The following is a 14944-nucleotide window of genomic DNA, read 5'->3' as shown; positions in this document are numbered from 1 at the left end:
AACAGTCTGACTGGTCCATTACTCATGTTGTGCCTAAAATTCTTTTTTTTTCTCCCATGTGCTTCCACACAGGGAAGCAGAAAGAGTCCAGAAATGCAAGAAAACTTACCCATGTGCAATGTCCACGATGGGACCCTGTCCCGAGATCAAGCAGTGCTTGTCATGAAACTGCTGAAACATGCGCAGTGGACTGTGAGACATGACCACCTGCTCTTCCGTGATCTGCAAGAAATAGTTATTGTCATCCAATATGCTTACATAAACCTAAACATCCTTGAAATAAATCTGTCAGGCAGGGTGAAACATAATAGGTGCAAAAACCTCTCCAACCAAGTTCATGAGGGAAAGTCCCAACCAATTCAGCCTATTCTTTAAGGATGACTATTCAGAAGGCACAGAAGTTGTCCCCTTTTAATATTCTCGCCTCTTTTATAAAAAGGAGGTGCTCAAAGAAACTGTACACATGATGACCTAATGAGAGCACAATAATACAATTATTGTTGCTTCGTAAGACAATATTTCTCAAGAAGAAAGAAAAGCCCTTGGGAGAACAACGGAAGTCTAAACTGAAGCAGTCACTGTCCTAAGGATTTCCTGTTGTTATCGCAACATTAGCAATGAGGAGTTGATAAACTTATGCAAGCACATGTGACACAGCATTGGCTCCCCAAAAAGCACTGACTTAAAGTCTTCGAGTGCTTGCAATTGTTCTAAAGTTTGTTGAAGTCACGAAGGCAGAGATCGATCCTTTATGCAATGGGATTATTTTGTCAGTAGAGACAAGAACAGGACTAAAGCTGTATATAATTTTCTACACAGCATGCTGTATTGCAGGCAGCAATACAGCATAAGAAGCCAACAAACACTGACACCAAGGATAACATAGGGGAAATTACTCGTGCTCAATAAATGAAATAATGAAATGATAAATTAATGGACATGAAAGTGGGTGAAACTTGCCACAGGTGGGCAACGATCCCACAACCTTCGCATTTCGCGTGACCTTGGCGGCAGAAAGGATGTTCCACATCCGCCGCCAAGGTTTGTGAGTAGTGGTGCTGGCTAACACTCCCAAGGTTAGCTCTAGTAGCAACCCATAAATACCGAATAAAGTGGATGGGGAAACGGCGCCGCGCTAGCTCAATTGGTAGAGCATCGCACGCAAAATGCAAAGGTTGTGGGATCGTTCCCCACCTGCGGCAATTTGTTTTTTCATCCACTTTCATATCCATTATCGTTTCTTTACTTCATTTATTGGGCACAAGTAATTTCCCCTATGTTGTCCTTGGTGCTAGTTCGTTGGCTTCTTATGATATGACTAATAAAAACCGGGCAACTCGGTTAACTCGGTCAACCCCTCTCTTCTCGTTCATATATATATATATATATATATATATATATATATATATATATATATATATATATATATATATATATATATATATGTCTGTGTGTGTGTTGAAGAGTGTATTTCGTTTCGGGTATTGCTTTAAGTTCTGCCTTTGTTTTGAAAATGTTCTGCAATGCTCTGCTGCAGACTATAAAAGGAGGCAGGACCCTCATCAAGCTGTACCTCAGCTTTTAGTTCTGTCCCCTCTTTTCAGGATAAAAGTTAAATAAAAGCTATTGATTGATCCAGAAAGATCCGACTAAAGCTAGCAAAGCTGGCTTAGAAAGTGAATTTTTATGACACAACAAAGTGAAGAGTTCTTAGATGAACTGACCACACAGTGCACACTTGTACAAGAGTATTCTAAAAATTGAGTTAACATGTTAAATAAGTGTTCACACACTGGCAATTCTGTATTCGCTGTGCTTGCAGTTGCTAACACAGGTATGTACATACAGAGCATTAGAACACCACATGCAATTGGGTAATAAATTTAGGTGCTTTGCTTACGTGGACTCCTAGCCATCTTGAAAGTTGATCAGCTTTGTCTTGTCGCCGAGAGTTGCCAGCGTTTGTAACAAATATTGTTGGTACTCGGAATCTGCCTTTTGAGTCCACCAGTTTCTGGAATGCCTTGACAGCATGCGAGATCACTTTCCGGCCTCGAACAATGACCCCGTCAATGTCGAGAAGCAGACCAAAGTGAGCCATAATGCCAGTCTACTTGTTGGTAGCACAAATGCATAAGGTTTCATAGGCTGCAATATATATATAAAAAGAAAATTAACATTAAGAAGGGCTTTCCTACAAAGCATATTGATACAGTGGCCAGTTAAGACATTACATAAACATCCACATTGAATAAAATACATCTCGCATGTACAAGCTAAAATTTATTAGAAATACCACCAACACGGAAGGACAGGCATCTGTTATGCATGCATCGATTATTTCAAAATATCATATGACGCAAAAAAAAAAAAAAATAGAACCAGGTTGCATAAAGGCCAATGGTCTCAGATCTTTTTGTGCTGTCAAAATTTCGACGAAGAATAATTAGCTATCTAAACGTGCAAGTGCATTCTCATGCGCTGCTGATAGCGGTGGAACGTTGCAATTGTAATATACAAGAAAAAGAAATGAAGTGTCCACACGGCATTTGCACGAACGCCAGCAGCGATATATCAACGCGCCACTCTAAAGAGCACCTCGGACGACCTTGCAAGCAAAGCGGTTGCCGGCAAGAAAATGATGGCGATCGAACTGTGTTACGCAGCCTGTGCTACTGTTTCGCCGCAGCGAGCAGGCAAAGGAATGTGTCGCGAAATCGACACGCCACAAAATATTGCCAAATCATATTTAGTTACAGAAAAAACAGCGGGATGGTAGACTAAACAGCTGTCTCCCGGTTACGCAATCCTCCGTCGCCCGATGCCGCCCGTGGACGCCCGAGCTCAAGGTTGGAGATGCTTCGGCCAATTTAATGTCGTTACCAGCTTTACGTCTACACACGCGCATCAAGCAAACACGGGGAATGCGACGCGGCCTAGTGGTTCGTGTCGACGGGACGATTCAGCGTTGCCCAAGCATAGCAAAGCGTTGAAGCAGCAAATGAGAGTCCAGGCGCGGCATATCAGCTGATTCTATCGGCAGAGAAAGGCGCGCTGCTGCTATGGATGAGGACCCAAGAATCAGCCGAGTATCCCGTGACAAGCTCTCCCTCCACAGGGAAACACAATGGAAGTTTGATAGGAGGGCTTCGATATCACTACAGGTTCCGGCGACGCTCAATACTGCGGCAGTCATACATTAATTCGCAAAGCGACCCGACCGACGGAGCCGGAGAGGAGAGGGACAACGGGAAAAGCCCTTTTACCCGCTTTGCCCCCAAAGCCGCAGTTCTCTAGAACGGGAAACTAAACAATAGCAGCAGCATCTTGCCTTGTCCTGTGAGATTCCAGGGCCACTTCTTGTCCTTGACGAAGCATCAGACTCGCGGTCGTAGGCTCCGCAGTGCTGTTACTAGGTTATACAAATCGGCTTGCTGTACCTGCCATGGCGACTGAGGAGTTTTCGCTCCGAGCAAAGGAGAGGTGTGTGCGTCAGCAGCCAATCAGATGCTCAGATTTTATTGACGTCACGTTTTGAGCAACTGACAAGCGGCACGTGTTTCATGCTTTTGTGTGGATTTTTCGGGATGACGTCCGCTGTCGCAGGGGTGGTCGACGCTGTCGTATGCGGGTTACAGCACAATCTGCCGAGGCCGCCGTGTCTGCTCCGCGAGGCACGAGATGATGCAGTACGATAAAGTGGTCGGAGCTCGTTGAGATTCCGCCCGCTTTTGTGCGCGTCGTCGTACGATATTCTCCGGGGCTTTCATTTGTAGATGAGTGTAACTCGTTTCCTTTTTTTTTTCGCAATGTACCAGTTTACATTGCTATTTGTTACTTGCCCTTTTACCGCTCTGACAGCTTTTGCCCATTATTTGCAAAATACGTTTCTACCAGTGCGTGTTTTTATGAACAGGGCGCAAACAAGTGCACGCAGTAAACAAGCGCGCAATCCGTTCTTCCAAAGGCTAAAATTAGAGCATTCGGAAGTTGGAGAACGGCCTGTGCTCTTGCAAAACTGCTTTTGTCTCTCTTTCAAGAAAGTGATGGAAGTGAGAAACGGGCATAACACGCCGTTGTAGAAGAATACAGCCCTCGCATTTTTGCACTCTTTGCATGCTGGTTCGTTCTTGCAGTCTGCTGCATATCGGACAGAATTCCTACCGCAGGAACCCCTGTCTTTTTCGACTGCCAAGTTCCGTCTGTGATTGCCACAAGAGAGCTAACTTGGTCAACCCTCAACGTGATCTACATGATACAGTCACGATACAGTTGACAATATATCGGCATGATATCCAGTGATATCAGCGAGAAACGAAACTGAGCCGAACGAGTTGTAATCTACTTGCACGCCAATCCAATCCAAGTAGCCGGTGCTTTCTACTCTGCCCCTTCTCGACCATTCTATTATGTGTACTCACGGTTTTCCCGTTCTCGTTTCGCCACACTACATTTCACGCTTTTTCCTGCAACCTATTTCCTCCGTTGAGGCAAGCTTACGGGATCTGGATGCTATTCTAGCCGAGGTTTTATTGCGTCGTCGGACCGCTAACGGTGCGGATTCGTTCCTCGGTTCTGCTCCCGTAGGTGCTCGCCGAAAGCGATGTTTCTAATCGGACTGACCGGCGGCATCGCGTCCGGTAAGAGCACGGTCGCCAGCATCTTGCTTTCGCTCGGAATCGATGTGATAGACGCTGACAAGATCGCCCGCGATGTCGTCGAGCCGGGAAGGCCCGCCTGGGACCAGATTCGCCGGGAGTTCGGCTCGGAGGTGCTGCTAAGCGATGGCCAGCTCAACCGCCCCGCACTCGGCCGGATCGTGTTCGGCGACCACGAGAAGAGGCGCAAGCTAAACAGGATCACGCATCCAGAGATACACAAGGAAATGGCCTTCCAAAGCCTCAAGCTGTTCCTCAGGGGCCGCCAGTTCGTCGTGGTCGACGTGCCGCTGCTGTACGAGACGAAGACGATGTTGCGCTTCGTGCACAAGGTGATCGTCGTGAAGTGCACGCCCGCGCAGCAGATCGAGCGGCTAATGCTGAGAAACGGCTTCACCGAAGAAGAGGCGAGGAAGCGCATCGAGTCTCAACTGCCCTTGGAGCAGAAGTGCGGTCTAGCCGATTTCGTCATCGACAACACCGGGGACCCGGACAGCGTGCGCGCTCAGGTCGAAGACATCGTTCGCCAGCTCAAGAGCTCGTGGGCCCACTGGAAGTTGCGCGGCACCGTGCTGGTGGCGCTGCTGGGGCTGTTGCTAAGTGTCACGTGGTTGATAGCTCGCGTCTCTAGTGCGTTCTAACTTGGACCAAAAAGAAGGTCACGTATGTACGTAGGCCCTCCATCGAGTGCACCGCAACGTGCTTTTCGGGAGCTCCAATATCCCTCTGTATTTGACTGGAGTAGCTGTTAGGCCGCATTACCTGGTGCCGTGACACTCCTCCAAAGCTGTGGAAACCGAGGGCAAAATTACAATTCTCTTTTCAAGGCATTGCAATGCTGGGCATCAAATGCCAGCCACATTGCATGGCCAGATAAAAGATGGCTTGCGAACTTTTGAAGAGAACTGTACCTGTTAATGGCTGGCATTGCAAGCTGTAAACATTAACAAAATGCTGAAAGCATCACCTATGCATAGACGCGATCCTATGCCCATGTCATGCTAATATAACGGTGGTTTTAAATAATAATATATTTTGATACTGGTGCAAGGTGCATATACACAGGGTTTTATAGAAGAATCATTATTTTTATGTTCATGTATGAATTGCAAGACAAAGTGATAAACAGATTAACTGTGATGCCAAGGCTGTGCCCTGTATCATTTCACTCGTATTTTGATGAATGATGGCGTTCTTTTGATGTACTGCTTGATTTGGAACTACAACTGTGTCTTGATAATGACGAAATATCAATACTGCTGGCTGAATTTTGCTGTGTAACAGCACAAAGCTTCTTCACCAATGTGATCATCTGGTCCATCTGTTGGCATTGCTGCAGATCTAACCGGTCCAACTTTTCTTTCAATTCTGACATGTTCCACAAGCTTTGCTGAAAAAAAGAACATTTATGAAATTAATTATGCAACTCCATTGTCTTATTACATATTGAAATTTAATGTAAACACTCTACACAATATGTGCAGCCCTAAAGAGAAAAAGGTACGTTATAAGTAAAAATTGGAGGCTGCTTCACAAAGCTGTACATTTCATGAAAGAGAAGACTGTCGTCTACATGATGAAGCTGCAAAGGCAAGCCATGCAGCTTTCAGAGAATGAAATCTTTGCAGTTGAAAACCACACAGATCCTACGAACTGCAAGGACCAGCCTTAGTGAACCTTCAGTAAACTGGCAAGATGAAATGGCACATCTGAATAAGAAATGCGTGATGGACTTCGGCAAAGAATGCATCCCACAACCATTGACCAACAGGGCAAAAAAATGCAACACGATGCCAACACCAACCACAGCCATCTAAACCTCCAGACGCCACAAAGCTCTTGCACGAGAGCATGTGTGTCTAATGAAAAGTGTAATGCTTATTATTGCTTGCACATGGTACAAGACATGGCGCATGCGGCAATTACCTTGAAGAGCTACTTGGCATTGGCACGAGAGAAGTATGCGTGCGGCCTACTTGTTGGAGCATTAGCCTGTTGTGCTAGGAGACAGAGGTTTTTGATACCACCATCATACATGTGATTTTTATTTTCTCCATGTGACCACAGTTGGCAAAGTCTCAGAGGACTCACTGAAACAGAAGCCTTGTAAATTCATCCTGGTTTGTGAACGAAACCCAGGACCAATGCCTTTTCAGAGTGGTCATTTCACATTCATTAAAGGAGCTCCGGAACAATACTCTCTATGCTTTTCTACATTTCAAACCTTTGTAAAAGGGGTTCAGAGATGCCCCTTGTTTAACTACCGTTTATCACTTCACGTTTTCATCTGTGTGTGCAGCTATGTCTCGTTTGAATTTGTTACATTTAGTTGACTAGGATGCATGCCAAAGTGTTGCTGAGTATGAAAGCTAGTGTTGAAAACTCTTAAATTCAGAAACGCTCTCATAGACAACCGGTGAAATGATTTCAGTGAGATTTGTTGCATTTTAAGGGAGATGTTACACTAATTTAACTGCAGGAAACACCATTTCGATTTCGAGCATCAAAAATTAAATAAAAAGAAATGTTTGAAAGTTGGCTAACATGTAATTAGGCATAAACCTTTCAATTTCGTCACTTGGCATCAAAAACGGACACCATAATTCTGTAATCTGAATCTGTTCGGTTGTCTAATGTGGACAAATAGGACAATTGTTTACAGCTTACAATAAAATTATTATGCGAGTTTCAAAGAATTCACGAATTCGTGCAATTCAGAGTAGCATACATCACATCAATTCTTTTTCTGCTTTTGATGTATTTATAGATGTAGTTTACAGAATTGCTGCATTACTTATTTATTTCTAAGTTATAATCTCAATGCTTTGATTTTCTGGAATTTGTCTTTTTCAGTAGTTTTTCCAAAAGTATTAACTGCCAAAATAAAAATATGTTTCTAACAATCGGGAGATTTTAACTTTTTTGTTTAAATGTAAGAAGACTCATCCGAATTTCTTCAGTACATGCTGATAAAGACAATTACTCCATTCCCATGCATTGTGATTGTGATACCTCCCAAAGAGCATTTTACTATAACAAAAGGTTTTTCTAATAAGTACGGTTACACGCTATTGTGATGTCCATTAATATAGCCAAGATAGTCCAGGTGAATTGGGATGCTATTTTAGGACACAATCTGATAAAGATCCACTTGCCATGATTCTGACCGAATGGCTTCATCAGCAAAAGTGTGATTCTGACCAACCACGCGAGGGCTTTCCTAATTGTTATAACATTGCAACAATGAACCATAGCCATAGTCCAGAATAGTACCTCTCCTAAGCTTGAAGAACGGTGCTCCCAGCCATCAGCAGGAACTGTAATATTATTGTAAATATTAAGGCAGAATGTGCAAAGCCGAAAGATTTCAAGCAACTCTGAGGGGAAAAGCAAGTTATATTAGTTATATTAAGCAGAGCCACCCAGCAGGGGGGCATATCTGACAGAAAACGAAAACAGGTGGCAAACTGTTTCGAAACGAAATGAGATGCAAAAATGAAACATGGGTGACAATGGCTGCCCTGAAATTACTGCCTCAGCTTGCCGTGACATTGTGGACCTTGAAGGCGTTTGCTTGGGCCCAGTTGATGTTTTATGATTAAAGATTTTAAGAGAGCCAAAAGCTAAACTTGACAAGCTTCTAAAGCTTTTGCTGTGCCTTAACTCCAACCACGATCATAGTGATACATTGTATCATGCCAACATGAAAAATTTTCAATTCAGCAAGGCTAATTTAACTGTACTAGATCTGACAGTCTGAATGAAACTATGTACAGTGCAGGGAAGGTTAGGGCTCGTGTCAGCCAATCAGTAACAAGAGTTGGCTGCGTGTTCCAGAGAAGAAAGGAAGGCTTGCCCACTGTCCACTACTACTCCTTTTGTGAAACTTCTATTCAGTTGGCACCATGTGGAGGGTGATCAGAGGAGCCTGTCGTGTAGTTCTCTTTTCCAGTTAGCTGGCATGACCTATAGCTTTCCCTGCACTGCGTGGAGTTGGCGAGATTACAATTAACAGGTGGGTTCCTCTGTCTCAACAACATTAAGTTAAAAGAAATCAAGAGATTATGTTTCCTATAGAAAACTTGCACTTCATAGGGCTGAGCTTCAAATGCACCCAGGACAGGTAACATTTTTTTTCTATCTCTCAGTTCTTTATTCAAGGGAACCTCGTGATGCCACTGATGAAATGATATGAAATCTAAAGGAAGTGTTCTTACCAGCTGTCACTATATCTGAGTTCTAACTCTGCGCACAATACCCGCTTATTGAGTTCATGCACAATTTCTATCCATATCTTTCCACTGCAAAATTTTTATCAACCTGTGTGCCGCTTTGAAAAATTAATGCCAATTAGGTCTGTCCTATCTTTTATGTTCCTAAACAGGTTGTGCACGTTGGAATGGTTAAGCATGTTACCATATAAAGAAATCGAAAAGACATCATAGCGTCACTTAACAGACTCTTGGTTCCTTTACCATTCTTTTATTGCATTTTGCCTAGCACTGTACCATTCCCATTGTGTGAAATTTCATTATCTACAAACATGCTGGCCTCATTTCCCCACTTACATCGTATGGGCGACACAAAGAGCCAGCAGTTCCTTGTGGCGCAGAAGGCAGTTCGAGCAGTGAGCGAAACTCAAGTTGCTTCCTTCTTAACTTCTTAAGCTCGTCCTGAAGCTCCTTTTGGATGTCCAAGGGTACATTTTGCCTGCAAGGCAAATTTTTTTATCTTAACTGTAGAAACAACTCAAATGAACAACCATTGTTTCACTATGGCTGCCACCGTCCTCTCAAATAAAAGAATCGATTAGGCAGTTCCATCTGCATGCTGAAAATCTCATAATCTGGGGTCTGGGTCCACTAAACAAAAAGTGCACATGTCGCCTACTCAAGTGCCACTTAAAGAGTGTGAATAATTTAACTGGACAATTACTAAACATGCAGCTTTGACAAAAATGTTTCAATCTATATACTACTCCTTTATAACCAATTTAGCCAAAGTGAAATTTTGTTGCAGCTCGTCTTTAATGCAGAAACGTAGACATTATGTACTGCCATGTTCAAAAATGGGCGTATTCTTGTGTGGCTGTATTGCACTTTCAGTACACGCTGATTGGCAAAGCCTGTGTAAGTGGACCTAAAGAAAGCATTACTCTATGCATTAGTCACCACAACACATGAGGGTAGTATCTTTAGTGGCATATTCTAAACAAAGTAGCAATGGGAGAACTGGCAGCATAGTGTTTCTCCTCTGCGTGGTGTGAGGGTAGGTAACAAGGAGGGTGTTCTGTTGCTGACACTCAGCCCGACAAACAGGGTGGTCGCCAAAAGCTGTATTCACACGATGGAGGAAATCGCGATTTGAACTTGGAGGTCATGTATCACGGGATCATACATCATTTGTTTCTGCCTCGCTCGCTCGGTCCCCGTGAATTTAAAATATGATTGAAAGCCAAATCACCGTTGCGATTTTTGGCAAGAAATACCTAGACACCTGCCAGTAACCATCTTTAATCCACTCTGCATCACTCGTTTAATTAAAATGCACACAACAAATGTTTAACCCATGCTTTTAGCTTGGTAGCTGTGAGTGAATGCGTCTCTGCTATTGCTTACGCAATATAGAGTAGAGTAAAGTTAGTTCATATGCTTTACTGTCTGCATTTCTCCGCTGTCGTGTGAATGCTGGCTGCAGAGTGATCCAATGAACGTCGTATGTCATGTTACTGATATGCCCGTGGTCACGTTTGTGATGTGAATCCAGCAAATTACTCCGTTAGCAGCAGCTCTTTTGCTGCCTGAACATTCCGTTGGAGACATGTGCTGCAAAAGAATCTGTAATGACGAGTACTTCACTTACTTTAGGTGAATAGCTTCAGAATGCATGTCATGGTTTGCTGACTTCAGGCTTTTTATCTTTGATCGATATGAATGCATAGCCTTTCGGTACTCCTTGTTTCTCTGCATGATGGTAGAAAAGATATGGAAATGAAAGCAATACGCCAAAAAATGTTTGGGATATGCAGAAAGATCAAATGCATTTAGTTGCACACATTGTGCCGTAAATTTTGCAGCTGCGTCAGATGTGCTTAGATTTGATGCTCTTAGAACATAACTTGCACAATGAGCTTCTCTTCATATAAGAATTATTTATGTATTTCTATTACTTCTAAGTATAATGGTTTATTTGTAATGAACAAAAGCACATCCTCTGTTTTAACTGTAGCAGTTAATCTGAAGCAATTTGAATGTATGAGCATGTAAAAACAAAGCCAACAATGTAAAAAGCATCAGAAACAAAATGTAGGCCAAACCAAGCATTCCTAGAACTTTGTGCACATGACCTCTTATACTTCAGTTTTTTCACAATGTAAGCATAAGAAAGAATGTAATAACAGTTATCTCACTCTCTTTCATAAGGAATGCAAGAGACATATTTCACGAATCTATTTTTTTATCTGATAAATTGTATAACTCTCGTTATTGCTCTAGCAAAACAAATGTATTTGTGCTCCTGTTTCTGCATATCTTTGGATGAGACCCAAGGATAAAAATCTGGGATGCTAGTTTCATTCCTGGTGGAGTTGAAATACAGAAGGATGAGCATGTGTTGAACATTTAGTTCTTTGAAGTATGGTTTACAGAATGGTTTAGCTAGTTCATAACTAACATAACTAACTAGCACTCGGCTTGTAATAACTCTGCTGAAATTCTGGATTCTGGTTCATTCATAACAAAATAGAAAGCTTGAACAATCTACCGAAAATGAGATGAAAAATCAAAATGCGTTTTATAAATGTGCTCATGGTTATTTGGAAAGAACAGCTTGCACTACACATAAAGGACATCCAATATTTGCAGAACGACGTAACATTTTAGGTTAAAGATCTATGATGGTCCATTGGACTGATCGGTGAAAAGCAGACATCTTTCTGTAGCTGGGAATTAATATGTCGAGAAAGAAAGATGGGGCTATACAGCTGAACATTGTACAGCGAACAAATTTTCAGATGTTTTATGTGATGACCAATTGTACAGGACCTAGTGCTTATTTGATACTGTTCAGCAGTTTTTTACACAAATGCGAGAGAGGAGAAGGCCACTCACTTGCTTCAAAGCCCTCAATTTCCAGTTGAACTCTTTGTGGGCTTGCCGCAGCTCACCTTCAAGTTCCTCTATTCGCTTGACAAAGTCGTACTTCTCTTGCTCCCAAGCTAACTTCATCTGCATACCAGTCTTGTCGCTTTGTTCCGAGAGTTTTATCGTATTGACATGAGCCGCCTGGAATTATGCATGCATAACATTTAGTAATGTTGCTATGTCAGCTTGGTAGTTGGAAAATTGCACGTACATATGCTCTTTGTATGTTCTTTTCTGCAATACGCTACATTTTCTGTGACCTTTAGAGCAACTAAAGAATGTGAGAATGGCACTGTTCAACACACCCAAAACTTACAGCCCTGTTATGTACCTGTGGTTATGGAAGTTAGTGAAACAATAATAATTATCCTAAGGTTAATTAAAAAGCATATAAAATATAGACTTAAATTAGAAGGTTACATCAGATGACAATATGTAGCAGCAATGATGCAATTCTACATATGAAGACTTGATGACCTCACTGCACTAAAATGGCACAAACGAAAGGTGTGCAAGATTTATGTTTGAATAACAGGTGACGACTGATTTGTTTCTAGTTGCCTGGTGAGATAAAATGCGTGACAAGTTGTATTAAGGTACAAGAGCGTGTGTAAATACATCCACACTTCTGTTTAAAGCGCTGGAACACTGCGCTGCAGAGCAAAGAACAAGTAATGCTTGATTCAAGGTATCAGGCTGAACACCATGCGGATCTCACGCACTCTTTGCAAGAATTCTCTCTTGAACTGGCTAGCAATGCACAGATTTTTTTGCACCGATTCAGTGCTCTAGAAAGTAGTGTAGATGACTGTACATAGATTCTACCACTGTAAAAAAAGTGGAGCTTTTCTTTGATGACTTCAGTTATGCCTTCATTTTTCTTTATATTCATATGACTGTAGATACTCTGACCACTTATTTTTCTGCAAAGTGGCTTTCAAGTGTATCTTGAACAAAATAACACTTAGCTACCTGCAGTTCTTGTTGCAGACACTCAATTTTTCTTGAGAACAGTTCCTTCTGTTCCTGGGAGTCTTTGAGCGCAGCATGTCTTTTCCCAAGTTCTTCCTCAGCCAGAGCCAGACGCTGCTGCAGAACTTGATTTTCGGCAGCAACCTTGTTTGTATCATCTCTTGCAGCAGACATTGCCTTCAGCTTGGCTCTCAGTGCAAGCAACTCTTCCTCAAATTCCTGTCTTTGGCTGTCTTGTGTTTGTTTTAGACGCTTGATCTGCTTTTCACTTTCAGCAAGCCTTTCAACCACGGCTGCTTTGGCAGTGACGAGTTCTTTGAGCTTTGCTTCCAGGAGGATCTTTTCAGATTCAAGTCTTCTCGTGCGATCCCAGTCCTTGGCCCTTGCAGCACGATGCTTCTTTTCCAGTTCTTTCTCTTTCTCAGCCAGCAGCTGTTTCTGGTCAGTGGTGCCTTTAATGGCTAGTTCGGCATCTGCTTTGGCACCTGGAAAATAAGAAACCGCCTTGTTTTTGTTGCATGAACCTTTACTGAATGGTTGCAGGCTGAAGCAATACATAGACAATGCAGAACTCACTTGCAAGATCCAAAAGAGCTTTCTCATATTTGGCTTCAAGGTCAGCCTTTTGATGCACAGCATCTGTTTTCAGCTGTAAAATTTCAGCCTTGTGCCTGTGTTCAAGCAGGGAGATTTTGTTTCTCAGGCTGAGCTTCTCTTCTTCAGCAGATACAAGCTGCTGCGAAAGTTGGTTTATGTCTTGTCTATACCTGCCCAGTGTCTCCTCCAGTGCCTCTCTTTGTGAAAGGGCACCTTTCAGCTTTGTTTCTATGATTTTGTTGGACTCCTCAGCAAGTGCAAGTTCTTCGGCATGTTTCTGCAGTGCTGCTCGATGCTCCAAAGTAAGACCGTGTTTTTCATTTCGCAGTTCCTTTAATTCAAGAGAAACAGATTTTAATCTGCCTTGCAAATCTGCATTATCTTTCTGCGTGTTGAGGAGTTGCATTAGAACATCTTCTTGGTCTGATGGATTTTGCTCGGCTTTTAAATGCTGGATCTCCACTTGGAGTCGATTGACCTATAGAATGAAAAACAGAGAGAATGGTTGGGTGTAATTGGTTAAACTTACTATTAAGAGAAGTCTAAATGTAAAGGCTCTTAAGCAGTACCTCAGCCCTGTGCTTCAGTTCCAGCTCTTGTACACCTCTCTGGTGGCTTCTTTCCGCACTTTGTAACATAGCTCTCATGTTTGTGAGCTGAACATTGGCTTCATGCAGAGATACTTTGCATTTTTCATGGTTTATTTGAAGTTGCTTTGTATAGACTGCAAAATTATTACGCAATTCCTCTTCTATTTCCTTCCGAAGATCGTCCTCACATATGGAACTTAACTGAAAAAAAAAATAATAATGCAAGAATGTATGCACACTGTCACCGACGACTCCCCACTGTCGCCCGAATTTCGTGACGGTCCGGACGTCTCACCTTTACACGAAGCTCTCTGATTGTGGAGTCTTTCTCTGAAATAATCCTGTCGGCTTTATGAAGTATGTTGGCGTGATTAGATCGGACGTCGTGGAGAGACTGTAAAGTATTCTTCAAGTCCTTTTGGAGCCTCACATAATCCTCTTGAAGACTGAAGAAACAAATGTCATGTTTGTGTATTTAGAAAATTATTGCTGTCAGCCAGTAGATCGTGCTCAGTACATACCTCACATGGGCAGCTTTCAGTTTTTCAAACGAATTCTTGTGCGAATCACTTCCGTGGTGTTTTTCGTCGTAGTTCAAGACTTCGTCGATCTCGTTTGATGAAGGTCTTAGCGTCATTCTCTTGCTTGTGTTAAGTGCTGAACAATGCAGTCTTAAAATAGCTTACATTGCGATATTCATCTCCTGAACGCACATTTCAAACATATACATCGGTGTGTATCCACAACAAAGTTCATAACAACCGCTACAGAGGTAGCGCCATCTACGGAGTGCTTGAATTGCCGCATCGCGCCTGCATCGATGTCAAGTTTTCATCGTGTTATGATAGGCAATAACACGCGTTCAGCGATTAGCTGATGTGCGTCACGTGTTTACTAGCACGTCATTCTTTTATTGGCCTCTCAATAGCGAAGTGAAAATGCAGCAAGCAGCGAAAAAAGAAACAACAATCCGTAACAACCATGT

General features: G+C 42.6%; 3 protein-coding genes across 3 annotated transcripts in view; 1 reads left to right on the top strand and 2 right to left on the bottom strand.

Annotated features, from left to right (window-relative positions):
- Positions 1-3489, bottom strand: part of LOC142585610 (haloacid dehalogenase-like hydrolase domain-containing 5) — a 28087-nt gene extending 24598 nt beyond the window's left edge. Inside the window, exons 1-3 of the mRNA XM_075696500.1 lie at positions 3332-3489; positions 1901-2148; positions 110-222 (exon numbers count right to left, since the gene is read on the bottom strand). Of these exons, the coding sequence (XP_075552615.1) occupies positions 110-222; positions 1901-2101 (314 nt within the window). The 5' untranslated portion in view covers positions 2102-2148; positions 3332-3489. The remainder of the gene's footprint in view (positions 1-109; positions 223-1900; positions 2149-3331) is intronic.
- Positions 3490-3595: 106 nt separating this feature from the next.
- On the top strand, positions 3596-5804 carry Dpck (Dephospho-CoA kinase). Its single transcript, XM_075696501.1, has one exon. It carries the CDS (start codon positions 4604-4606, stop codon positions 5297-5299), a length of 696 nt encoding a protein of 231 aa, XP_075552616.1. The 5' UTR covers positions 3596-4603; the 3' UTR covers positions 5300-5804.
- On the bottom strand, positions 5671-14764 carry LOC142585607 (centrosomal protein of 83 kDa-like). Its single transcript, XM_075696496.1, has 9 exons — positions 14481-14764; positions 14255-14405; positions 13939-14160; positions 13349-13847; positions 12773-13257; positions 11768-11941; positions 10521-10621; positions 9227-9368; positions 5671-6048 (listed from the first exon to the last, which is right to left on the bottom strand). Exons 1-9 carry the CDS (start codon positions 14594-14596, stop codon positions 5824-5826), a joined length of 2115 nt encoding a protein of 704 aa, XP_075552611.1. The 5' UTR covers positions 14597-14764; the 3' UTR covers positions 5671-5823.
- Positions 14765-14944: the final 180 nt, after the last annotated feature.

Source organism: Dermacentor variabilis, chromosome 6, assembly GCF_050947875.1.
Source record: "Dermacentor variabilis isolate Ectoservices chromosome 6, ASM5094787v1, whole genome shotgun sequence".
Lineage (NCBI taxonomy): Eukaryota > Metazoa > Arthropoda > Arachnida > Ixodida > Ixodidae > Dermacentor > Dermacentor variabilis.
This window is presented reverse-complemented; position numbering and strand designations above follow the sequence as displayed.

Coding starts and splice junctions, on each gene's coding strand:
- LOC142585607 (XM_075696496.1), bottom strand. CDS start 14,596: ATGACGCTAAGACCTTCATCAAACGAGATCGACGAAGTCTTGAACTAC. Junction 13,848..13,938: donor AACTGAAGCACAGGGCTGAG/GTACTGCTTAAG, acceptor TTCATTCTATAG/GTCAATCGACTCCAAGTGGA. Junction 9,369..10,520: donor TCTGAAGCTATTCACCTAAA/GTAAGTGAAGTA, acceptor TTTGCCTTGCAG/GCAAAATGTACCCTTGGACA.
- Dpck (XM_075696501.1), top strand. CDS start 4,604: ATGTTTCTAATCGGACTGACCGGCGGCATCGCGTCCGGTAAGAGCACG.